The sequence below is a fragment of the Palaemon carinicauda genome, chromosome 19 (genome assembly GCF_036898095.1).
Source record: "Palaemon carinicauda isolate YSFRI2023 chromosome 19, ASM3689809v2, whole genome shotgun sequence".
Lineage (NCBI taxonomy): Eukaryota > Metazoa > Arthropoda > Malacostraca > Decapoda > Palaemonidae > Palaemon > Palaemon carinicauda.
The window spans coordinates 125,796,739-125,823,625 of NC_090743.1; the positions used below are offsets into that span (position 1 = coordinate 125,796,739).

Here is a 26,887-nt window from a genome sequence, read left to right on the forward strand (position 1 = left end):
CCAAAAGCTAACTAAGCTAATATAGAAGTTTCCAGTATAGCGAATAGCTGCAAATTTTAGAGAAATACTTCACCAAACCGTGAACAATACTCCAAAATCATAAGCGTATCCAAGAACGTCTTGCCGGAAGCACGACAGAGGAAAAAGTGAGGTGGCGTCAACAACAAGTACTGTAGTACCTGGCCACAGGTGGCGCTTGTGAGTACACCCCCTTCTAGTATAGTGATAGCTGGCGTATCCCTCCCGTAGAATTCTGTCGGGCAACGGAGTTGACAGCTACATGATTATCGGGTAAGTTTAATATTGAAAAATTTCTCATTAGCAGAGACCAAAGACTTACGAAGGTTTAACAAAACCTTTACTAATATATCCAGCAGAAACACAGGCAATGATTAAAAATGAACGAGATTTTAATAAGGTATGGCTTTAGAATGTTAACATTCATGGCTGGAGTAATGTGGGAAGATCATACTACTAATAGAGAATTGGTGGAGAGACGTGAAGTCCAGAAATTGAAGAAAAGACAACGAGCTCAATGATTGAGAAACGTAATGATGTCTTTGAAATATAATGAAGAGAAAATGTTAGTCAGAAAAACAGTAAGTAACATAGTTGCTGGACAAAGATTAATAAGAGGGCCATAAAAATTATGGTAAAAGTGATACATGGGGACCAAGTCCTGACTGGAGCTCAGGAGGACAGAGTACATTACAGTAGAGAATGACAACTTTATTTCACGTCTAACTCTGTAAAGACATGAGCTGCCGTAATACGTTCATGATGATGACTTTAATTGATAACCTTACATGACAGGCATAATTCTACAATCAAAAGTTGCATATAGGAGTAGATATTCTATCACACCATTATATTGGAAAAGAATTCGATTCATATTAGCAAATATGCAAGACGTATACTCTATAAACCAGAATAACTAAAAGCTGACACCAAAAGAAAAATTCCACTTGACTGATGAGAAAATTCTGACTCAATTGGTATTGCAATGAGATAGATACGAAGGACTTGATTCAAGCTAGTACTCTTAGATAAAAAAAATAACAGCCTTCAGCATAAGACCTTACCAGCCTCTCTACTATGGGCATTATTTTTGTTATAAAACACATGTATTTCTATGTTGAATGCTTAAGACATAAGACAATATTACAAGATCACAATGATAAAAGATAGTACATACATACATATACCAAGGCACTTCCCCCAGTTTTGGGGGGTAGCCGACATCAAACAAAAGAAACAAAAAAAAGGGGACCTCTCCTCTCTACGTTCCTCCCAGCCTGATGAGGGACTCAACTGAGTTCGGCTGGTACTGCTAGGGTGCCACTCCCCACCCTCCCCCGTTATCCACCACAGATGAAGCTTCATAACGCTGAATCCCCTACTTCTGCTACCTCCGCAGTCATCTACGGCACCTGAGGAAGCAGCAGGGCCTACCGGAACTGCGTCACAATCGCTCGCCATTCATTCCTATTTCTAGCACGCACTCTTGCCTCTCTCATATCTATCCTCCTATCACCCAGAGCCCTCTTCACTCCATCCATCCATCCAAACCTTGGCCTTGCTCTTGTACTTCTCCCATCAACTCTTGCATTCATCCCCTTCTTTAGCAGACAGCCATTTTCCATTCTCTCAACATGGCCAAACCACCTCAACATATTCATATCTACTCCGGTTACTATCTCATTTCTTACACCCATTCTCACCTTCACCACTTCGTTCCTAACCCTATCTACTCGAGATACACCAGCCATACTCCTTAGACACTTCATCTCAAACACATTTAATTTCTGTTTCTCCGTCACTTTCATTCCCCACAACTCTGATCCATACATCACAGTTGGTACAATCACTTTCTCATACAGAACTCTCTTTATATTCATGCCCAACCCTCTATATTTTAGTATCACATTACATTATTAATAACTGGAATTTTATTGGTGTTTTAATGAAATTGTTTTCCCTAGAGAATTCATTACTGCCCTGCCATCATTACACAACACTACAAATGAGCAAATTATACATATGTGCATAATCTTTGCATTACCAATTTCCCATTAAATACAAATCGCTTCATATCAACGATTTTCTAAAAGGAATGCATGTATTGTTTGATTTAATTCTTTTATTAAGTCAACTTGCATTTCTTTAGGTTGAATTAGTTTCAGCATTTTAGTTATATGTGAACCATACCTCTTAGCTAAATCTGACTGGGCATGACCAGTTTCTGACTGAACGTTATACACCTCTGTATTTTTCGTTGTCTCTTCAGACTTGAAAGTGCAAGGGAATTTGTTCTCTGGAACACTGACCACATGGGATAGGCTAATCTCTTCAGGGCCTTCCTCTTGCTGTATCGATTGTCTGGAAATGTAACTGTCATTTGATGGAAAACTGTAGACTTTGACTTGGACTCCATCCATGTCCTCTACTTCCTCTGTAAGTTCTAAGACTGTGGCATCGTGAAAGGTGTCTAGATTCTCTTCTTTCTGAAGTAAAGATAAGAAAAAAACATGTTATTTGGTTAAACAATTTGGATTTTGATAATTCATAAATAAATATTACTATTGAAAGGATATACAGTACTATATATAACAGCTTTGACTGTCAAAGCTCAGACATCCTTTCTTTCTATGTCTCAAAACTGCACTCAAACACTTGAAAAAAAAATATTTCAATTACTTAATCTAGAAAAAGTTCACCTTCCAAGATACAGTAAGAGAAATCATGCTCTGTAAACACTATGTGAAATGATAAAATTGTCAGATTGACATGATCTTTGTAAATACAAAAACATGAGGAAATGTTTTCAGCATGATGGAGCAGCAATTGAAATCATCAACAGGTTGTTAACTACAGGTGTTGGGCATGGCTGAATAGCCCGGCCCACTCTCCTGTCAAAGACTCGTCACTTTTGACCTTTGGCTCAGGACTGAGAGGGATGGCTGAGGTAGGAAGTTTAACTTAAAATGAGTCAGGTTTGTATAGTATCTATCTATCTATCTAAAATGGCATTTCTCCCATTTTTGGGGTTAGCCAACATAAAAAAAAAAGGGGGGGGATTTTTCTTCTCTTCGTTCCTCCTGGCCTGATGAGGGAATTATTATTATTATTATTATTATTATTATTACTAGCTAAGCTACAACCCTAGTTGGAAAAGAAAGATGCTATTAGCCGAGTTTGGTTGGTACTGCTAGGGTGCCACAGCCTATCTTCCCCCTGTTATCCACCACAATGAAGCTTCATATACTTCATAACCAGGAATAATAAAAATTGCTTACAAAACTTGTTCCCACATATAGAAACATTTCATCCTTTAAAATAGGGCGACTCACTTAATGGTGAGTAGGAAGTCCCCCTAGAACTAAAAATAGTTTTTCTTTTTTCTTCCTTGGAGTCTCCCTGGCTCTGTACAGGAGAGGAGGAGATAGGGATGAGTAGGCTGACATGGCCTGGCCAGTACTTGGTTATATACCTAGAGGTCTGTCTATGAAGGAATTTTACCTGGTACAACATGGGCAACTGGTAGGTATTTTTTCCCATCATCCTACTCTTCATAAAGGGAGGATAGGGAAAAATTAGTTCTTACAGTCCAGTATGATAAGAAATGTAGTTTACCAGCACCAATATCAGATCCAGTGAGTAATGATATGAATACTTCATCCCCAAGTGAGGGGAAGAAAAAAAAAAAGAACTGGTCATGCTACCCTTCCTTCAAACTTACATCTGACACATTACCATAGACAACATGGTTCCTGTCCTGTGTGGGGGCTGACCGGCTATACAACTAACTGAGCCCCCACCACACACCAGACCAACAACAAAAGGGTTGAAGGACTTGTGGGTATTCTCCTTTGAATAGAAGGCTGTGAAGGGTGTTTAGCACTTACAAGCTCCTTCATCATCTGTCCAACTGCAGGATTCATCAGAATTGAAAGTAGGATCAATATCCCTAACATGTTATTTTCATTAGTAAAATAAATTTTTGAATATACTTACCCGATAATCATGTAGCTGTCAACTCTGTTGCCGACAGAAATCTACGGTCGGGATACGCCAGCGATCGCTATACAGGTGGGGGTGAACACCACAGCGCCATCTGTGGTCAGGTACTCCAGTACTTCTTGTCAACACCACCTCAATTTTTTCCTCGGTCCACTGGTTCTCTATGGGGAGGAAGGGTGGGTCAATTAAATCATGATTATCGGGTAAGTATATTCAAAAATTTATTTTACTAATGAAAATAACATTTTTCAATATTAATCTTACCCGATAATCATGTAGCTGATTCACACCCAGGGTGGTGGGTGGAGACCAGCATACATGTTAACAAAGAAGCTAAGTATCCCGTATTTTATTTTATTAGTTATTCAAAAATAACATAAAATAAATAAGTACCTGGTAAGGAAGACGACTTGAACCATTACTCTGCCTTTATTAAGTACGTCTTCCTTACTGAGCGTAGCGGTCCTCTTAGGATGCTGAACGACTCTTAGGTGCTGAAGTATAAAGGGCTGCAACCCATACTAAAGGACCTCATCACAACCTTTAACCTCGGCGCTTCTCAAGAAAGAATTGACCACCCGCCAAATCAACAAGGATGTGGAAGGCTTCTTAGCCGACCGTACAACCCATAAAAAGTATTCAAGAGAAAGGTTAAAAAGGTTATGGGATTATGGGAATGTAGTGGCTGAGCCCCCGCCTACTACTGCATTCGTTGCTACGAATGGTCCCAGGGTGTAGCAGTTCTCGTAAAGAGACTGGACATCTTTGAGATAGAATGATGCGAACACTGACTTGCTTCTCCAATAGGTTGCATCCATAACACTGCAGAGAACGGTTCTGTTTGAGGGCCACTGAAGTAGCCACAGCTCTCACTTCATGTGTCCTTACCTTCAGCAAAGCAAGGTCTTCTTCCTTCAGAAGAGAATGTGCTTCCCTAATCAGGAGCCTGAATAGGTAAGAAACTGAGTTCTTAGACCTTGGAAGAGAAGGCTTCTTGATAGCACACCATAAGGCTTCTGATTGTCCTCGTAAAGGTTATGACCTTTTTAGATAGTACCTAAGAGCTCTAACTGGGCAAAGTACTCTCTCCAGTTCGTCCCCCACCAAGTTGGACAGGCTTGGGATCTCGAACGACTTAGGCCAAGGACGTGAAGGAAGCTCGTTTTAGCAAAAAACCGAGCTGCAAGGAACATGTAGCCGTTTCAGATGTGAAAACTATGTTCCTGCTGAAGGCGTGGATCTCACTTACTCTTTTAGCTGTTGACAAGCACACGAGGAAAAGAGTTTTTAATGTGAGGTCCTTAAAAGAGGCTGATTGGAGAGGTTCAAATCTTGATGACATAAGGAACCTTAGGACCACGTCTAGATTCCAGCCTGGAGTGGACAACCGACGTTCCTTTGAGGTCTCAAAAGACCTAGAGAGGTCCTGTAGATCTTTGTTGGTGGAAAGATCCAAGCCTCTGTGGCGGAAAACCGCTGCCAACATACTTCTGTAACCCTTAATCGTAGGAGCTGAAAGGGATCTTACGTTCCTTAGATGTAACAGGAAGTCAGCAATCTGGGTTACAGTGGTACTGGATGAGGAAACTGCATTGGCCTTGTACCAGCTTCGGAAGACTTCCCCTTTAGACTGATAGACTCTGAGAGTGGATGTCCTCCTTGCTCTGGCAATCGCTCTGGCTGCCTCCTTCGAAAAGCCCCTAGCTCTTGAGAGTCTTTCGAAAGTCTGAAGGCAGTCAGACGAAGAGCGTGGAGGTTTGGATGTACCTTCTTTACGTGAGGTAGACGTAGAAGGTCCACTCCTAGAGGAAGAGTCCTGGGAATGTCGACCAGCCATTGCAGTACCTCTATGAACCATTCTCTCGCGGGCCAGAGCGGAGCCAACCAACGTCAGCCGTGTCCCTTTGCGAGAGGCGAACTTCTGAAGTACCCTGTTGACAATCTTAAACGGCGGGAATGCATACAGGTCGAGATGGGACCAATCCAGCAGAAAAGCATCCACGTGAACTGCTGCTGGGTCTGGAATCGGAGAACAATACAACGGGAGCCTCTAGGTTATCGAGGTAGCGAACAGATCTATGGTTGGCTGACCCCACAGGGCCCAAAGTCTGCTGCAAACATTCTTGTGAAGGGTCCACTCTGTGGGGATGACCTGACCCTTCCGGCTAAGGCGACCTGCCATGACATTCATATCGCCCTGAATGAACCTCGTTACCAGCGTGAGCTTTCGATCTTATAACCAGATGAGGAGGTCCCTTGCGATCTAGAACAACTTCCACGAATGAGTCCCTCCCTGCTTGGAGATGTAAGCCAAGGCTGTGGTGTTGTCAGAGTCCACCTCCACCACCTTGTTAAGCTGGAGGGACTTGAAGTTTATCAAGGCCAGATGAACCTCCAACAGCTCCTTGCAATAGATGTGAAGTGTCCTTAGCTCCTGATTCCATGTTCCCGAGCATTCCTGTCCGTCCAAAGTCGCACCCCAGCCCGTGTCTGATGCGTCAGAGAAGAGACGGCGGTCGGGTTTCTGAACAGCCAAAGGTAGACTTCCTTGAGAAGAAAGCTGTTCTTTCACCACGTGAGAGTAGACCTCCTCTCTTCGGAAACAGGAACTGAGATCGTCTCTAGCGTCATGTCCTTTATCCAGTGAGCCGCTAGATGATACTGAAGGGGGCGGAGGTGGCGTCTCCCTAACTCGATGAACAGGGCCAGCGATGAAAGTGTCGCTGTTAGACTCATCCACTACCTGACTGAGCATCGGTTCCTTCTCAGCATGCTCTGGATGCAATCTAGGGCTTAGTAGATCCTTGGGGCCAACGGAAAAGCCCGAAAAGCTCGACTCTGAAGATCCATACCCAGGTAGACAATGGTCTGGGATGGGACGAGCTGGGACTCCTCAAAATTGACCAGGAGGCCCAGTTCCTTGGTCAGATCCATAGTCCATCTGAGAATCTCCAGACAGCGACGACTTGTGGGAGCTCTTAAAAGCTAGTCGTCTGACGGAGCCGGACACAAGATCATGGTACTGCTGCACAGTCTGTGAACTGTCAACCATGGGGAAGCGAGGAAGTACAGCGACAACCCGAAGCTGTCTAGACTGTCTGGGTCGTACAGACAACTCCTTATCGGGTTGCTGAGGTTGCCGCACTGCGTCACAACAAGTCACTTCTGCTGGTTGTTGAACGTCTTCCCAGTGACACACTGACTCCGTAAACAAAAAATCCTCTAACAAGGACTAAGCTTGGACTGCATGTCTAGCAACAAAGCTCAAGGTCTATGGGAGCAGGTGTGGTAACAGACGGGGTTAGCGACTGAAGTGGAACCATTACCCTCCCTGGAAGCATGTTATGCTTAAATAAAAGTCCATAGGAGGCTAAGCAGCTAAAGGCTCCTCTCCAAATGACAGAGTCCTCAAGGGAATATCAGAAGGAGGGAGAATAGCACTTTCTCATCTACAGGAACCATATCCGAGAAAAGCTAAGTTCTCTCAGTGAGGTTTTCACTGGTGCAAAAGCAGCAGACTAGAAGGCAACGTTATGAAACTGCTTGACAGTCTAGTGAGTTGGCAACAACCAAAGAAGTGTGACTGAGGAGCATGCGGTAAGGTATGCAGAGCATGCTGTATGCAGAGCATGCTGTATGTAGAGCATGCTGTAAGGTAAGCAGAGCATGTTGCATGGCGTGCGGCTTATGCTGCATGGGATGAGGCTCATGCTGCATGGGATGAGGCTCATGCTGCATGGGATGAGGCTCATGCTGCATGGTATGAGGCTCATGCTGCATGGTATGAGGCTCATGCTGCATGGATGAGGCTCATGCTGCAAGGGATGAGGCTCATGCCGCATGCGTTGAGGAGGATGCCGCATAGTATGAGGCTCCTGCCTCATGGGTTGAGGCGGTTGCCGCATAGCATGAGGCTCCTGCCTCATGGTTTGAGGAGGATGCCGCATAGCATGAGGCTCCTCATAGCATGAGGCTCCTCATAGCATGAGACTCCTGCCTCATGGGTTGAGGAGGATGCCGCATAGCATGAGGCTCCTGCCTCATGGGTTGAGGAGGATGCCGCATAGCATGAGGCTGCCTCATGGGTAGAGGAGGTTGCCGCATAGCATGAGGCTCCTGCCTCATGGGTTGAGGAGGATGCCGCATAGCATGAGGCTCCTGCCTCATGGTTTGAGGAGGATGCCGCATAGCATGAGGCTCCTGTGAGGTTCCTGCCTCAAGAGTTGCGTCTGCCTCAAGGGTTGAGGAGGTAGCTGCGCAGAGAGAGGCTCATGCTGTGAAGAATGCGGTTGCTGCATGCGTTGAGGCGGCTGCCTCATAGCATGAGGTTCCTGCCTCAAGAGTTGCGTCTGCCTCAAGGGTTGAGGAGGTGGCTGCGCAGAGAGAGGCTCTTGCCTCAAGAGTTGAGGCTCTTGCCTCAAGAGTTGAGGTTCTTGCCTCAAGAGTTGAGGTTCTTGCCTCAAGAGTTGAGGTTCTTGCCTCAAGAGTTGAGGTTCTTGCCTCAAGAGTTGAGGTTCTAGCCTCAAGAGTTGAGGCTCTTGCCTCAAGAGTTGAGGTTCTTGCCTCAAGAGTTGAGGTTCTTGCCTCAAGAGTTGAGGTTCTTGCCTCAAGAGTTGAGGCTCTTGCCTCAAGAGTTGAGGTTCTTGCCTCAAGAGTTGAGGCTCTTGCCTCAAGAGTTGAGGTTCTTGCCTCAAGAGTTGAGGCTCTTGCCTCAAGAGTTGAGGTTCTTGCCTCAAGAGTTGAGGCGATTGCCTCAAGAGTTGAGGCGGTTGCCGCATAGCATGAGGCTCCTGCCTCAAGGAAAGTGGAGGTTGCTGCATAGCGCTGGTACCTGGCAACTCCCAATGCGGCAGCTCACGCATGGAGGCAGGAGGAGCCTCAACATCATACGTCTGGCAGGGTGGACTGCGCAGAGGTGGAGGAGCGCTCGCAGGAGGAGGTGTGCTAACCTTCTCTGCCTGAAACTCCTGCATCAACACCGCAAGCTGAGACTGCATTGTCTGCAGCATAGACCACTAGAGTTTAAGAAAGACAACAACAAACGGAGCTACTGTCCGTTGAGACTGAGGGTCTAAAACAGCTGGTGCGGCAACAGACGGAGTTACTGCCTGTTGCGATACCACCTTGCCTCTCTGGGAGGTGTGCAGTTGTCGTACTGCAGCAAGTCCGAACTGACCCAGTGCTAATGGCACCACCTAGAAGTTGGACTTGCGCGGAAGGGACCGACTTGCACTTAAAAGCTGCAAGATTTGGTCCATGGTTTCTGCGAGAAACCTCTTCCGCAGACGAGGAATAAAAGGGCTCTCTCGTCTTTGTGTGGGTGGGGTGATCACGTCGGCAACGTGTGTAGATACACCCGAAACCACGGAGGGAAACGTCTGTTCGTCGATCAAGGCCTGATGAACCCATAAGTCCTTCGACGTTACTTCTCCCCTGGGCTTGGGAGCTTGTAAGAGGTCCCAGACTAGGCGAACAACTGGCACGAACAGACGAACCCTCGAACGCAACACTGTAACACTTTGCGCTTATCACTTTATCACTTTTGATTTTCTGTTTGCACTTATTTCACTGAACTCGAAACTTTAAGTGGTTTGTACCTGAAACACGCAATTCTATCCTTCATTAAAAGTTAATTGCGAAAACAGTATTACAATGTAACAGAAAAACATAATGAAAGATAAATAATTCAGTGGCTGGAAAAGAGACTAAACACTAGATCAAATAAACTACGTTTAAAATCTCTCACCGCATAAAGCCTGAGAACAAGAATAAAACTCTAGAAACGTTTACCTTCTTCCCCTAAAGAGACTAGGGAGAAGAGCAAAAACGATAACAACGTTACCCGCTTGAACGAAACGTTTATCCTCCTCTCTCTCCCTCCGTCTCTATCTCTCTCTCTCTCTCTCTCTCTTGACTTAGAACCTGAGAGATGAGCCCAATTATATATATCGTTAAAACATATTATTGTTAAAGGAAAAAAACTGAAAGATTTCCCAAATAAAAAGTTCCTTTATTAGAATTAAAACCATTTAAGCTAAGAAAGAATGAACAAAACGCTAGAATCGTTCTACTCTTACTGCAACGTGACACCGTGAATACTCTCTCTCTATCGTAACGATAGAGCGCAAGTTGAACGTTCTGAACGTCAACAACTGCAGAGACAAAACAAAACGTTAGTTCAACTTTGAAAACAGTACGAGACTATCAAAGAAATTCTTTCAAAAACATTAAAATAGCATAATATGTTAACAGGTAAAAACGAAATGACGGGCTCAATGTTAATTAACTTCGGTTCCAAGAAAAGACCGCCTACTATTAGGAAAGGTCGAATATAAACAAATATAAAAATTAATTTTAATAAGTTTATAATAAAAGGAAGTTAATCGAAGAGGCCTATAAAAGGCGGAGAGATATAAAATAAATCTATAACTTTTGTTAAGCAAAATTAAGAAAGAGAGTCTATACTCTCTTCGACACCAACACTTCCGACTAAGGGAAGGGTCGGCCATTAAAAGTGAGAGAGAGTTCATACTCTCTTCGTCACCAAAATTAAATAAAAAATTAAATCAAATTAATTCCAAAAACTTGCTAAGCTAATGATAAAGCTTCCTGAATAGCGAAGGCTAAACTCTAGAGCAAATACATCACCAAATCGTGAGCAATAACTCCAGAATCAACAGCGTATCCATGTAGGTCTAGCCGGAGGCACGACAGAGGAAAAATTGAGGTGGTGTTGACAAGAAGTACTGGAGTACCTGACCACAGATGGCGCTGTGGTGTTCACCCCCACCTGTATAGCGATCGCTGGCGTATCCCGACCGTAGATTTCTGTCGGCAACAGAGTTGACAGCTACATGATTATCGGGTAAGATTAATATTGAAAATTCCTGAGCTCTTGCTCAAACTGGTAAGTCAATCTCCACAGAGGTCGAAGCATAAGCCCCTAATCGTCCCACAAAGCCAGAGAGAGACAGTTCTTGACACATCTTGGCTCTGCCAGGGCTAAGCATGAGATGATGACACTTAAGCCTGAGATGTTGAGTACTCTTCATACAGGCCCACAGAACCCTCATGGGATACAAAAGTATCTCCTCTTCATTACCATCAGATGCTTCATGAAGTGAGGAGATGGCGAAGGTCTCCATGGGCCTCATGTCCCACGGTGGGTAAAACTACTCAAAGCTCTTCACAAACATAGACAACTCCCACAAAGAGATGTTCTTGCTCTCCAGTTAGAAGACAAGGTTCAGGGCAGAGCAGTACCCTTCCGCAGTTGTAAATGAGAGGTGTTTCTTGGAGTAGGTTGACATGTAAGTCTGAAATCTGCACTAAAGATGCTAACAGATTAGGATATCACCTGGTTTGTGCCCATCTGGGAGGAACCAGGTTCATCTGAGACCTAGTATGGTCAGGTCAGCACTCAGTTGATTGGACAATGAATCAGAATGAAAGGGGGAAAGGAGTAGGCTTCCTGTGATGTATCAGGCTGAAAACTCCACACACATATTATTCGCTGACTGAGAAAAGGATACAGAAACAGTGCCTCCTTGCTTTTTGACGAAAGCTAGTACTGTTGTGTTGTTGTTCATCAACATTACCAAGTGGTTTCTCAAACGTTCTGACAATGTACGAATCTCTTCCAAAAGGTTGATGCAGTTGCATTTCTCCTGCTGATCCACACACTGGTGTCTGAATATATGGTCATTATGGAAAATGGGTTGCATATATTTCATCTACCCTCTCCTTTTCCTGAGAGGACGATACTTCAATACAGACCTGTCTGTAAAGATAAGTTACTCGACTGTGAGGCCCCTCCTGCCAGGATCTGATCCAGCATATAACAGAGTGACTGCCAAATATTCGACCTCTTCTCCTAAACTTATGTTGCAACCACTAAGATGAGATGCTACTTGTCCCATGAGGGAGCTAGGTTTGCAACACAGCTTGTTGAGTAACTACCTCAGGACCAAAATCCTCCACAGACTATTGAGTAATCAGTAAACCAGGAAAGTGGCCGGAGAGGCTAAGGTATCTAGAGGAACTGGTGTCTTGGAAGGTGACTTGAATCCTGCTGACTTCCCTGGAAAGGAAGAGAAGCTTACTGGAAAAAGTTGTAGGACTGGAATTCTAGATGAACTAGGGGGCAAACAGGTCCTTTGCTTGTGATACCTGAAATATACAGTAAAATGTCTTTCTTCCACTTAATTGATCCTATTCCATGGACTCGGTGATTAAGCATGCTACAGCATTCCTCTAGTTGGAATGGATCTTATGTGAAACTCTATCATGTCATCGGATGCCCAAGTGCTTGTCTAATAGCAAAGAATCTGTGAAACAGAAACCCTTTGCTTGTGGATTCAAGTCATGAAGCTAGATTTGTTCTTCAGCGCTACTAGGTGACTTATTAACACCTGTTGCAAATTGTCTCCTGTTACACACAAGTGACTTAAGAGCACCACAGACAGTCTGAAAGAGTTTGGTTGTTATTCAGTTTATGTAACATTCTGGTATATGCTAGCAATGAACATATGACTTTCACTTCAGCAAAAAATTTTTAACAGTTGAGTAAACTGTTGCTAAGATACAATCATTGTTATTACCTTTGGCTAAAGTATTCCATCATTTCATTTCAGAGAGGTGTACTTAACAGATAAATCCCCCACACATTACTTACAATTCCAATGGGGTGTAGAACTACATTTTCTTGCTCATCTTTCCCAGGAACAGGTGGAAAAAACAACTCTATTGTAGGAGACTGCTGGCCTTGTATATCATCTGAAAATATTATAGAAAATAAATATTGATGAAAAACAAAATATTATAGTAAAAACATGAAAATTTGATTTTGGTAATTTATTAAATCACCACATAATTTTTATTTCTAACGAAAGTAACGCATTCTATAAAAAGTCTCTTACACATGTTCACGTACAGTGTACATAACTGACATTAGAAAAACATGGATCACAAACCAAAGTACAGTAGTGAGGGTGAAAATGGTTGTAAGAAATGATTAAGCAACTAGAGTGGATATGAATGTGTTGAGGTGGTTTGGCCATGTAGAGAGAATGGAAAGTGGCTGTCTGCTGAAGAAGGTAATAAATGCAAGAGTTGATGGGAGAAGTACAAAGAGGAAGGCCAAGGTTTGCGTGGATGGATGGAGTGAAGAAAGCTCTGGGTGATAGGAGGATAGATGTGGGAGAGGCAAGAGTGCGTGCTAAAAATAGGAATGAATGGCGAGCGATTGTGACGAAGTTCCGGTAGGCCCTGCTGCTTCCTACGGTTGCCTTGGTGACCACTTAAGTAGGGAATTCACCATATGAAACTTCATTTGTGGTGGATAACGGGGGAGGGTGAACTCAAAGCAAAGGTGGGTGGACAGTGTCAAGGAAGACCTTCGATCAAAGGGATTAGCCGGTGATGAGGTGTGGGACAGAGGCAGATGGAGAAAGCTGACCAGAAACATTGACCCCACATAGAAGTGGGAAAAGATGTAGACAAAGAAGAAGAAGAACTGAGTAGGGTGGGCTGTGGCACCCTAGAAGTACCAGCCAAACTCAGCTGAATCCCTCATCAGGTTGGGAGGAGCGAAGAGAGAAAAAGTCCCCTTTTGTTCCTTTTTTTTTATATCGGCTACCCCCCAAAACTGGGGAAAGGGCCTTGGTAAATAGATAGATATAGAAAGACAAACATAAAAGCAGTCAACGTAAACTCTTTGACCTCGATTTTCTGAAGAACATACAGGGAGCAACTTTCCTGGATCAAGGAATATAAGATTAAAATGAACACTACTGTATATTTACAAAGAATAATGTAATTGTTTATAATGTAATGAATTTTAAAAGTAATATCACAAATTTTTAAGTAATTTGTATTTCTCCTAGCTAAAAAACCAGACCCTTAACAGGGAGACTGTTTCAGCACAAGCTGGAAAGGGTTGTTAGAATTGTTTAACAAGGGGTAAACAACTGGTAGAGGGAGTGGTCAAGAAGCCTCGGTCCCCTTACCAGGTGGATTAGCTCACTTTTGACTTTTTGGCCCAGGACTGAGAGTAGTTGAGGAGGGAACTTAGCTTAAAGAACGAGTTTCTATAACTAGGAAAAATGTTATTTTTATTAGTAAAATAAATTTTTGAATATACTTACCCGATAATCATGTAGCTGTCAACTCCGTTGCCCGACAGAATTCTATGGAGGGATACGCCAGCTATCACAATACTAGAAGGGGGTGTACTTACCAGCGCCACCTGTGGCCAGGTACTCAAGTACTTCTTGTTGACACCTCCTCAATTATTCCTCGGTCCACTGGTTCTCTCTGGGGAGGAAGGGAGGGTCGATTAAATCATGATTATCGGGTAAGTATATTCAAAAATTTATTTTACTAATAAAAATAACATTTTTCAATATTAAACTTACCCGATAATCATGTAGCTGATTCACACCCAGGGAGGTGGGTGAAAATCAGTGTACAAGATTAAAGGATAGCTAAGTATCCCATATTTCATATAACAGTTATCTCAAATAACAATGAAATAATAAGTACCTGGTAAGGAAGTCGAATAGAACCGTTACTCTGCCTCTTTTTTATAGTTCGTCTTCCTTACTGAGCGCAGCGTTCCTCTTGGAGGCTGAATCAACCCAAAGGTGCCAAAGTACACGGGGTTGCAACCCCTACTAAAGGACCTCTACCAAACCTTTAACCCAGGCGCTTCTCAAGAATGAATAGACCACCCGCCAAATCAAAAGGATGCGGAAGGCTTCTTAGCCTACCGTAACAACCATAAAAACAACAATAAAAGCATCCAAGAGAAAGGTTAAAAAAGGTTATGGGATTAAGGGAATGTAGTGGCTGAGCCCTCACCTACTACTGCACTCGCTGCTACGAATGGTCCCAGGGTGTAGCAGTTCTCGTAAAGAGACTGGACATCTTTCAGATAAAATGATGCAAACACTGACTTGCTCCTCCAATAGGTTGCATCCATTATGCTCTGCAGAGAACGGTTTTTATTAAAGGCCATCGAAGTAGCTACGGCTCTTACTTCGTGGGTCCTTACCTTCAGCAATGCAAGGTCTTCCTCCTTTAAGTGAGAATGTGCTTCTCTGATCAGAAGCCTTATATAATACGAAAGCCCATTCTTGGACATGGGCCTCGAAGGTTTCTTGATGGCACACCATAAAGCTTCTGACTGTCCTCGAATAGGTTTAGACCTCTTAAGATAATATTTGAGAGCTCTGACAGGGCAAAGAACTCTCTCTAGTTCGTTACCTACCATGTTGGAGAGGCTCGGTATTTCAAACGATCTAGGCCAAGGACGTGAAGGAAGCTCGTTCTTTGCTAGGAATCCAAGCTGAAAAGAACATGTTGCAGATTCGGTTGTGAAACCAATGTTCTTGCTGAAGGCATGAACCTCACTGACTCTCTTAGCTGTTGCAAGGCAGACGAGAAAAAGAGTCTTGAGGGTAAGGTCCTTGAAGGAAGCTGACTGGAGAGGTTCGAACCTAGATGACATAAGGAACCTTAAGACTACGTCTAGATTCCAGCCTGGAGTGGAAAGACGACGTTCTTTAGACGTCTCAAAAGACTTAAGAATGTCTTGAAGGTCCTTGTTGGAAGACAGGTCCAAACCTCTGTGGCGGAGAACTGAAGCCAACATACTCCTATATCCTTTAATCGTAGGTGCTGAAAGGGATCTCTCATTCCTAAGATGTAGAAGGAAGTCAGCTATTTGGGTCACAGAGGTATTGGTAGAGGATATTGAATTGGCTCTACACCAGCTTCGGAAGACCTCCCACTTAGACTGGTAGACTCTACGAGTGGAAACCCTTCTTGCTCTGGCAATCGCACTGGCTGCCTCCTTCGAAAAGCCTCTAGCTCTAGCGAATCTTTCGACAGTCTGAAGGCAGTCAGCCGAAGAGCGTGGAGGTTTGGGTGCAACCTGTCTACGTGAGGTTGACGTAGAAGGTCCACTCTTAGAGGTAGAGTCCTGGGGAAGTCGACTAGCCATTGAAGTACCTCTGTGAACCCTTCTCTTGCAGGCCAAAGGGGAGCAACCAGCGTCAGCCGTGTCCCTTCGTGCGAGACGAATTTCTGCAGAACTTTGTTTATTATCTTGAACGGTGGGAATGCGTACAGGTCGAGATGGGACCAGTTCAGTAGAAAAGCATCCACATGAACTGCTGCAGGGTCTGGAACAGGGGAACAGTACAGCGGAAGTCTCTTGGTTATGGAGGTGGCAAACAGATCTATGGTAGGTTGACCCCACAAGGTCCAAAGTCTGTTGCACACACTCTTGTGGAGGGTCCATTCCGTGGGAATGACCTGATTCCTTCTGCTTAGGCGATCTGCTGAGACGTTCATATCGCCCTGAATGAACCTCGTGACCAGAGTGAGGTTTAGACCTCTTGACCAAATGAGGAGGTCCCTTGCGATCTCGTATAGGCTCCTCGAATGGGTCCCTCCTTGCTTGGAGATGTAAGCCAAGGCTGTGGTATTGTCTGAGTTCACCTCCACCACTTTGCCTAGCAGGAGGGACTTGAAGTTCAACAGGGCTAGATGAACTGCTAGCAGCTCCTTGCAGTTGATGTGGAGTAATCCTTGTTCCTCGTTCCACGTTCCCGAGCATTCCCGTCCGTCCAAGGTAGCACCCCAGCCCGAGTCCGATGCATCTGAGAAGAGATGAAGATTGGGGGTCTGAATGGCCAACGAAAGACCCTCCCTGAGAAGGAGGTTGTGCTTCCACCACAGGAGAGTGGTCTTCATCTCTTGGTTGATAGGGATAGAGACTGCTTCGAGAGTCGAACCCTTGTCCCAATGAGCTGCAATATGGAATTGAAGAGGGCGGAGGTGGAGTCTCCCTAGCTCGACAAACAGGGCCAGTGATGAGAGGGTCCCTGTGAGACTCATCCACTGTCTCACTGAGCAACTGCTCCTCTTCAGCATGCTCATGATGCACTCTAGGGCCTGGCTTATCCTGGGGGCCGATGGAAAAGCCCGAAAATCCTGACTCCGAATCTCCATTCCCAGGTACACAATGGATTGGGAGGGAATGAGTTGAGACTTCTCTATGTTGACTAATAGACCTAGGTCTCTGATTAAGTCTAAAGTCCAATTGAGATTCTCCAGACAACGACGACTCGTGGAGGCTCTCAACAGCCAGTCGTCTAAGTAGAGGGAGGCTCTGATGTTCGACAAGTGTAGGAATTTTGCTATATTCCTCATCAGATGAGTAAAGACCATAGGAGCTGTGCTTAGGCCAAAACACAGGGCTTGGAATTGGTAGACAACCTTTCCAAAAACGAATCTCAGGAAAGGTTGGGAGTCTGGATGAATAGGAACGTGAAAGTATGCATCTTTCAAGTCCAACGAGACCATCCAGTCCTCCTGTCTGACCGCTGCTAAGACCGACTTCGTCGTCTCCATCGTGAACGTCTGCTTGGTGACATACTCGTTGAGAGCGCTGACGTCCAGCACCGGTCTCCAACCTCCTGTCTTCTTGGCCACAAGAAAGAGACGGTTGTAGAAGCCCGGGGATTGATGGTCCCGGACTATAACCACTGCCTTCTTCTGCACAAGTAGCGACACCTCCTGGTGCAATGCTAGCCTCTTGTCCTCTTCTTTGTAGTTGGGAGAGAGGTTGATGGGCGATGTGGTCAGAGGTGGTTTGAGGCAGAATGGAATCCTGTAACCGTTCCTCAGCCAACTGACAGACTGGGCGTCTGCACCTCTCTTCTCCCAGGCTCGCCAGAAGATCTTGAGTCTGGCTCCTACTGCTGTCTGGAGATGCGGAGAGTCAGTTTTTTCCTTTAGATGTCCTGGATCCTTTCCTAGACTTGCTCCTGTGAGAGTCTGGACGGGAGCTTCCTCGGCTGGGGGCTCTACCACGAAAGGGCGGTATGAACCTCGTAGCAGGGGTATCAGCCACTGGGGAGCGATAAGTCTTGGGGACTGAGGTAGCAACCTTAGACTTACGAGCCGATGAGGCTACAAGATCGTGTGTATCCTTTTGTATCAGGGCAGCAGACAAGTCCTTAACCAGCTCTTCGGGGAAGAGGAACTTCGAGAGCGGAGCAAAAAGGAGTTGTGACCGTTGGCAAGGTGTAATGCTGGCGGAAAGGAAGGTACACAGTTGTTCCCTTTTCTTCAAAACCCCTGATACAAACATCGACGCAAGCTCACCCGATCCATCCCTAATGGCCTTATCCATGCAGGACATTAATAGCATGGCAGAATCTTTGTCCGCAGGAGAGGTCTTCTTGCTGAGGGCCCCCAGGCACCAGTCTAGAAAGTTGAACATTTCAAATGCTCTAAACATTCCTTTCAGTAAGTGATCCAGGTCTGAGAAGGTCCAACAAACCTTAGAGCGCCTCATTGCAGTTCTCCGAGGCGAGTCTACCAGACTTGAGAAGTCAGCCTGGGCAGAGGCAGGTACTCCCAAGCCTGGTGCTTCTCCTGTGGCATACCAAACGCTCGCTTTCGAAGTGAGCTTCGTTGGAGGGAACATGAAAGAAGTCTTGCCAAGGTGTTGCTTAGACTGCAGCCACTCCCCTAAGATCCTTAATGCCCTCTTAGAGGACCTAGCTAGGACTAGCTTAGTATAGGTGGACTTAGCTTGTTGTACGCCCAGCGAAAACTCAGATGGCGGAGAGCGGGGAATAGCAGAGACAAAGTGGTCTGGGTAAACCTCCATAAGTAGAGCCAAGACCTTACGAAAATCAATAGACTGTGGAGAAAGCTTGGATTCATCCACGTCTGATGAGGGATCCAGGTGTGCCTCCTCATCATCAGACGCCTCATCACCAGAGTGTAGCGAAGGTATCGGACAAGAATGCTGAACAGCAGAGTCAGAACGAGTAGGAACAATAGAAGTGGTTTCCTCTACAAGTAACTGTTGAGGGAGAACCTGAGGCTTAGACTGCAAAGGCTGAATAGCAGACGAAGCAGAAGGAAGGCGCATGGGTGGAGGAGGCTGACTCCTAGCATGAGCGGTTGAACCCAAGGATTGCGCTTGCTGAGCGGTTGGTGGAAGCGGAGTAGCAAGTTCCTGTTCCTGTGGTGAGAGCGGAGCGTGATGAGGTTGAGGCTGCGCAGAACAAGGTAAATGTCTCGCAAGCTGAGGCTCCTGAGGCGCAAGGCCAAGGTGTAGTGGAGCTTGCCTTGTGGATGGTTGAGCTCGCTGCAGCGAGAGCTGAGGAGACTGACTCATGTACGGGAGAGGTTGTTGTACCTCAGCCAAGAGTTGCACCACTGGTGGAGCAGCAAAGGGAGGCGGAGGAAGAGAGGTATAATCCTCCTGATCCCATAGCAAAGGTTGCCTTAAAGAAGGCGGAGGCTGAACACCAGTGGGAACAGCAAACTCAGACCGTGGCTCAACATCGTACGCCTGGCAGGTGGTACTGCGATCAGGCGGAGCAAGCGCAGGCGGAGCGAGCGCAGGCGGAGGGAGTGTAGGCGGAGGCGGAGGAGCAACACTCTCAGCCCGACACTCACGCATCAAGTCCGAAAGCTGTGCTTGCATGGACTGTAGTAGAGTCCACTTAGGGTCGACAGTCGAGCTCTGTTGTGGCAGAACCTTACTCCTCTTGGGCGGAGTACAGTCGACAGATGACTGCGGCGAGTCAGAGCTGAGCCAATGACTGCAACCTGGCTGAGCACTCGCGGACTGGACTCTGCGTTTAAGTGGTCTCGAGACCTGAGACCAACGTTTCTTCCCTGACAGATGATCAGCGGACGAGAAAAAGACGGGCTCAATCGTCTGCGGGTGGGAGTGACGGTCTTTGGAAGACACGCCCGCAACCACCGAGGAAACTTCTGTGCGCCTAACAAGGCCTGCCGAACCCTTATGCCCTTCGACATTGCTTCTCCCCTGGGCATGGGAGCTTGCAAGAGGTCCCGGACTGGGAGGATGACTGGCTCGCACAGAAGAATCCTCACGCACCACACTGGCACTGACACTAGCACTTGGCACTGCACTGACACTAGCACTCGTCACAGCACTGGCACTAACTCCACCCACTGCACTCTTGACCTTAAGTTCCTTAACTTCGGCCATCAGAGACTTATGGTCACTTACCACTGACTCTACTTTATCGCCTAAGGCCTGAATAGCACGCAAAACAACAGACATATCAGGCGGAGGGCAAACAGTAGGTTCGGGGGTAGCCACTACAGGGGTAGGAAAAGGTAGGGGATCATGAGGTGAGGAAAACATTGAAGAGTGAGAAGAACTCCTCCTAACTCTACCTCTCTCTAACTTAGATGAATATTTTAAAAGACGGACAAATTCCAGTTCCGAAAGTCCGGCGCATTCCTCACATCGATTTTCTAACTGACAGGGCCTGTCCCTACAGTCAGAACAAGCGGTGTGAGGATCTACCGAGGCCTTCGGAATACGCCTATTGCAAGACCTACATCGTCTATGGGAGGGGGCTTGCGAAATGTCAGACATCTTGAATCCAAAGAGTTAGCCAAAGGGGTTTCCAAAATCAAGCAAAAGATCGTTAACCGTTAATCAGGACTATATAAAAGCTATCTAGCTAATATAAAAAGGTTTCCAGTAATGCGACAGCCGAAATCTGAGAGAATACTTCACCAATTAGCCGTGAACAAACTCGAAGATCATAAGCGTATCCCAGAACGTCTTGCCGGAAGCACGACAGAGGAATAATTGAGGAGGTGTCAACAAGAAGTACTTGAGTACCTGGCCACAGGTGGCGCTGGTAAGTACACCCCCTTCTAGTATTGTGATAGCTGGCGTATCCCTCCATAGAATTCTGTCGGGCAACGGAGTTGACAGCTACATGATTATCGGGTAAGTTTAATATTGAAAAATACAAATTAATCTTAAAATTTGGATTTGTTCTACACAAAATTACAAACAATCATCCTTTAATTAGAGATGCTCAGTGCTTGGTGCGTTGGAAATCCCCATTGCAACGATACCAATATCATGGCGCAAAGCGCGAGAATTCAATCTCGATCTCAATTGTGTAGCAACTGCCTCTCTGAGGAGGCCAGGATCAGCCAATCGTCAAAATACATCAATAGATGTATCCCTTGTGAGTAGGCCCAACTGGCTACCAGGGTGAACACCTGGGGAGCCATACACAGTCTAAAGCACTGTCTTGAACTGGTATAACATACCATAGAGGCAGAAACAAGAGATACTTTTGAGAGTACTGATGCAAAGGTACATGAAAGTAAGCATCATTCAGGTCCACTGAAAGCATTAAGTCTCCCTCTCTGATGGGAGATAGCACAGACTGCACAGTTCCAGAACCTTGTTTGTGTTTGTAAGACAAACTTCTTCAGAGGAGAGAGATTGATGACTGGTCTCTAGCCAGCAGTTGACTTTTCAACCAGGATGGGGTGACTGCAAAGGCCCAGAGACTTGTCTCACAAGATTTCAAACTCATTATTCACCAACATTCCTTTCGCCTCTGTCTGCAAGGCTAGGAGGATCTGAAGAAAACTCTATCGGTAAATAATAGTCCCAAAAAGGTAACACTCAAAGGTTTTCCTGGCCTCGGAGACTTCTTACGCCCTTCCGGATTCAGCCCTTATAATCCACAGGGGAGGAAGCTTTCTTACCAAACTCTTAGCTGCTCTCTATGGCTTAGGATTTACTGTGGGGATCTCCACCTGGGTCACTGGTACTGGGGTCACTGACACTGGCACTGAGAACACTGAGGGCAAAGTAGCCTTGGCTACCAGCTCCCTCAAAAATGACATTGAGGGCCTACATGGAAAGCCTAAGGAAGGGAAAGCCATCCTTAGGTTAAACTCATCATTGGTGATCTGCATGTAAGAGCGAGGCAATCAACTCACACACCAGCAACCCTGAAAAAACTTATATCTGAGTTCTCCCTGCCCCTGAAGCACACTCCCCTGGACTAATCCAGGAGCTTCAGCAATCAGAAAACTGGATGAGGAGAACTAAACAGTCTCTATGAAATTGTCTTAGGCTTTGGCAAGAAAGATGCAGGAGAAGACTTAGCCTTCATGCTCCTAAAAAGATTACACCCGCCCTTAATGGGAGGCCAGGATCTACACTGGACATATTGGGATAATTGTGAATAATCATATAAAAAAAAGTGCAGGGTGAATATGTATATATTGCTGGTTTAAACAAACCGATGAGTGTCCATCCTTTTACCCAAATATGAATTCCTGTTAGGCTTATCATTTAAGATAAAATTGAGTATGATAAAAAGAATAAACAGCTTTAACAGGATGCAACAGTACTATACTACTGTACTCATTGTGACTTTAGAGTCTTAGACAAGAGAACGGACGAAGCCACTCAATCGCAATCACCACCAGTCATTAACAACCTCGTTAACAATTTCAAGGGCTGTTCCTTCTTTGCTGAAGATATTCCCTATTTCAAAGGATGGAAGGTTTGTATATATGAAGAAACAAATTACTGTACTTTTACTAAATAGAAGTCATCTTCAAATACATTATTGTAATTTTATAGCATGCCTTGTTTGAAGGTTTGTATACACGTAGAAACAAACTACTGTACGGTACTTTACTAAATAGAAGTCAACTTCAAATACAGCAACTTTATAACATGCCTTTACATATTTCAAGTTCTTTATGACAAGCTTTCTTACTTACCAAACTGGACATGACTCGGGTGATGAACTATTTCGGTTTGCACGGTTTCTTCTCCTTGGTCGGTGACAATAATCTCTGAGCTTCTATCAAATCTTGAAAAGTAAACTGGCTGATTTACAATTTCCGTATGCAATAAGTCTTCCGAATCACCAACAATTACAGAATCCGTATTCTCAGGTAAATTCTTCTCTTGATTGTACCCTGACGTAAGAATTTAAGATAATTAAAAACTAAAAAATCCCCCCAAAAATAACTACAGTATAATAATCAGCTGTCATAAATTTAACACAGCTTTTACTAGTGCATAAACATTTTTGGCTACACAAATTTATATCATTTTGCAACGGTTTATCTGACGTTATACTGCATGTAATAAAGATAAATGGAGTGTAACTGCCTATATCTCACGTTTGTCTATTTTCTCTAACTATGTAGATAATAAATGTCTACCACTTTGTCAAGCTACAGCACAAAAAAATATTTATACTTATTAGAGATAAATTCTAACAAATCCTTTTTTTCCAAATTCTAGGGTAGAAAAATGTAAGATAAAATGAAAATTTATGTCATGGTCCCATTAAAAATTATAACTACTGGCATCTTCCATTTGGGAAAAACTTGAACACCATTTTAATCCATTTTCATCCAAGATGTTTGCACGAATTACATAAACATAACAGTAATTTCACTCCCACAAGAAAAGGCTCAATATAAAATGGTAAACATTTTGGCATGTTTTTGGGATTTGGGGCTAAATAAATGTTTATTATTATGAAAAATATATACTAGGTACTGTAGATTTCTTGTATCTATTTAGTATTTTTTCAGCTATAGCAAGGACTCCAGGAACAGAACACCCCCAATAGCCAAGGGATTACTATACTGAACTGCAACCAAAGTCAAAGTGAAGGCTATTCTACCAGGTGAGTGGGCAAGGTCTACCTTCCACCTGCCATCTACTAATTCTATCTCGTTAAAAGCTAAAGGATGAGCATTTGTACAGGCAATACTCTAGCTATGATTTGGCTCCTACTGTACTGTATTAAAAAAGTACATTATTAGCTTAACTCTGTAAAGTTTCTTGCAGCTTATGCAGCAACATACGGTATTCCATTATCAAGCATAAGAAAGAGATAACAATGTATGGTACAGTAAACAATGGAGATAATTAGAGAAACCAGGTATAGAACTTACTTGCATGCACCTCATAGTGTCTCTTCAGGGTTGCATTGCGTTTAAACTTTGCACCACAGAGCTTGCACCTAAACATACGAGCTGTACTGTGAACCCTGAGATGATCACTTAGATTCCCGCTGGTTGTAAAAGCCTTCGGACAATAATTGCACTGAAAAGGCTTCTCTCCAGTATGAACACGTAAGTGTATTTTCATGGTATGAGCTTTGAAAAACTCCTTCCAGCATATTGGGCACTTGAAATATTTTTCACCACTTTGAGCCATCTTCTTCAATGATTTATCTTGATTGTATTCTACAAAGATAAGGAAGAAAAAATTACAAATTAAAAGGATCAGAAATTTACAAATTTCCAAAAATGTAACAATTTGTATTTTTTATAACACTATAAACCTTAGCACTTTAATAGGAGTGTAACTTTAGCAAAGCTGGGACGGCCTTTAACCTTTTAATGAAGTAAACAGCTGGGTGACAGGTAAACCCCTCCCACCTGACAGGTAGCAGTACCTTCAATTTGAACTTTGACCTAGATCTTTGGGTTGATCAGGTGAACAGTGTAACTTTTAAAAGTCTCAGGTTTATATGGATACGAAAAATCAGAAATTTTTAAAGTACTTTGTATCTTTTCTAACTATACAAACCATTGTCACAGCAGTTAAAATTATAATGAGGTGTAAACAACTGACTGTTAGTTAACAGTTGATAGCAGGGAGGCAGCTGCCAACATCCCCCGTCTCACTGACAACTCACTTAGATGGAAGCCTGGGACTTCCTCAGTGACTGGTAATGACAGGCAAGTATGAGTAAATGACTTTAAAAATTTGTGATATCTTCCTACATGAATACAAACCAATGGCCTTTACCATAGGAGAATCATCCCTAGGTGGGAGGAAATCCCCTCTTTCAATTGGATGGAAACTTAACCTGGGAACTTGAAACTAGTGCATCTTGAACGCTAAAAGAGTAAGAGTTCCCAGAAGAACCAGGAAGTTTCACGGCCCTAGCTATTTAAAGGGTTGTACTTGAACAGGAATCCTCTGTGTAGTAGACCTGGCAAAGTACAGTACAGCAATACCTTGTCCTACAAGTGAATTAAAGTACGGTACAAGTTTTCTCAGATACAACTGGTCACTCAGTTGTTATTTTGCTTTGTTACGCAAGGAAAATTTTGAGGTACGAGTTTGAGACGCCGCTACTAGATAGCGTAGTGAGCAGTAACAAAAGTGTTTCCCCCAGTCTCCAACAGGCTCTTGTATTCTCTTCACATGTTCACTTTGTAAACATGACAAATTTGGGAGCAATTTGTAATTTCCCTAGCATACAAACCCGTACCTCTTTAACATAGCGTTGTTATTTCGGTGAAGCTGAAAAATAGTTGAAACTGAAGTTAACCAGGGTTTAACTGCCCACGGCTAGTTAGCAGGGGTCATGGGGGTGTGTTTACCCACCGCTCCCACCAGCACTGGTGACTAACCGTCACTTTTTATTAAATTCACCCAGGACTTAGGGGGGTTGGTGCTGGCGGGCCACTGTGATTAAAGAGCTACAAGTTTGTATGCTAGGGAAAATATAATTTACTCCCAAATTTGTCATTTGTCCCGACGCAATAATTGGAAAGTGGCACTACAGTAAAATATGCATACCAATGCAAGCCACAATTGGCTTATCAACTGACAAAAGAAGTTTAGAGGTTTATGTATGATAGCGGCCACCTGTACGTATGATGACGGCTGACTAACAACCCCGCAGTGTAAGGGGAGTCGCAGGAGGGCGTTACCCCACTCCTGATGGGTAAGGACACATCTTGTAAGTTAGGTTAGGGGGGGGGGGAGTTTAGGTTAGTTAGTGCCCATATTTACTGCACGTTAGAGGAACTTGCCGCGGATATATAAAGGCTCCAAAGTTTTATTAAGCTCAATATTGATAAAGCTTGAATGTGCAATTTGTCAATGTATACAATAAAAAAAATAGTAAGTCGTTACCCGTGTTCCATTAATAGCCAACATCGATGGCTTCCCCCCCCCCCCAAAAAAAAAGAATTCTCCCTTAACCCAACGTAGGACAACTGTGACAAAGCAATTTACCTAGAAGGATTTAGGACACCCTGTCCCTTCACAAAGCACACCTGAATATCTATGAATGGAGCAAAATTTATATAACCAAATTAGGATTTGTAAAAATGTGTATACCATTCCTGATTGGGTCTTCAGATACTACAAAAGTTGAGTATGAACACCTATCCAGGTAAAAATTAATAAAACAAAAAAGGCAGTAGAATATAAGCTGAACAATCTAATGGCACAATCATATATTACGAAAGGATTCTTAAAAGATACAGGAAGTGAAATAGATATTATTCAAATAAAGAATGAATTCCATACCAGTCAAAACCAATAGAGTATTTTGTTAGGTTGCATCCTTTGTAACGGCAACCCCGTCAGGTGTTCCTTTTTTTCAATGTTCGTTTTCTGGCTTTTCCCAATTTTCAAATTATATTCATATATTTGAATATCCTCCTCATTGTTTAAATAAAACAATAGCATATGGTTTCATTAGTACATTGCACTAATTTCTTATGACAAGATATTTATTCCTCTCTTGTTTTTTTTCCACAGTAGAGTTCGCTTAATTTTGCATATCTTTCCGCTGTAGTTTTAATTCAATTCTTTTAATTCATCTGGAGCTTTTAAGTTGAGGAGGCCCTAGATAATTAACTAAAAAACTTAGATATAATTCAATTCTTTTAATTCATCTGGAGCTTTTAAGTTGAGGTGTCCCTGGATAATTAACTAAAAAAACTTAAAGATATTGTGTAATTACTTTTGTCTATCTCAAATGTTGTTTCTTAAATATCAATGAATATAAAATTCACCAATACATTCCCGTTGTTTTTTCATTATAGATACCTTACACTGTAGAGTATTGTTCTCATATATCTAGCATAGTAACAAGAGGATCCAAATTTCAATGTACCTCTTCAATACGTCACTGCCATCTATTGGAAATAGATAAGCAAACGGCAAAGTAAAAAGATAATGTAAAGTAAGAAAGAGTAA

The 26,887-nt window shown here is 43.8% G+C and overlaps 1 protein-coding gene across 1 annotated transcript; it reads right to left on the reverse strand.

The window, feature by feature from the left end:
- Positions 1 to 1,390: 1,390 nt before the first annotated feature.
- Positions 1,391 to 26,285, reverse strand: LOC137658376 (uncharacterized). The gene is made up of 5 exons (XM_068393049.1): positions 26,213 to 26,285; positions 23,833 to 24,126; positions 22,639 to 22,839; positions 12,695 to 12,795; positions 1,391 to 2,504 (listed from the first exon to the last, which is right to left on the reverse strand). Exons 2-5 carry the CDS (start codon positions 24,095 to 24,097, stop codon positions 2,094 to 2,096), a joined length of 978 nt encoding a protein of 325 aa, XP_068249150.1. The 5' UTR covers positions 24,098 to 24,126; positions 26,213 to 26,285; the 3' UTR covers positions 1,391 to 2,093.
- Between the last annotated feature and the right edge of the window lie 602 nt (positions 26,286 to 26,887).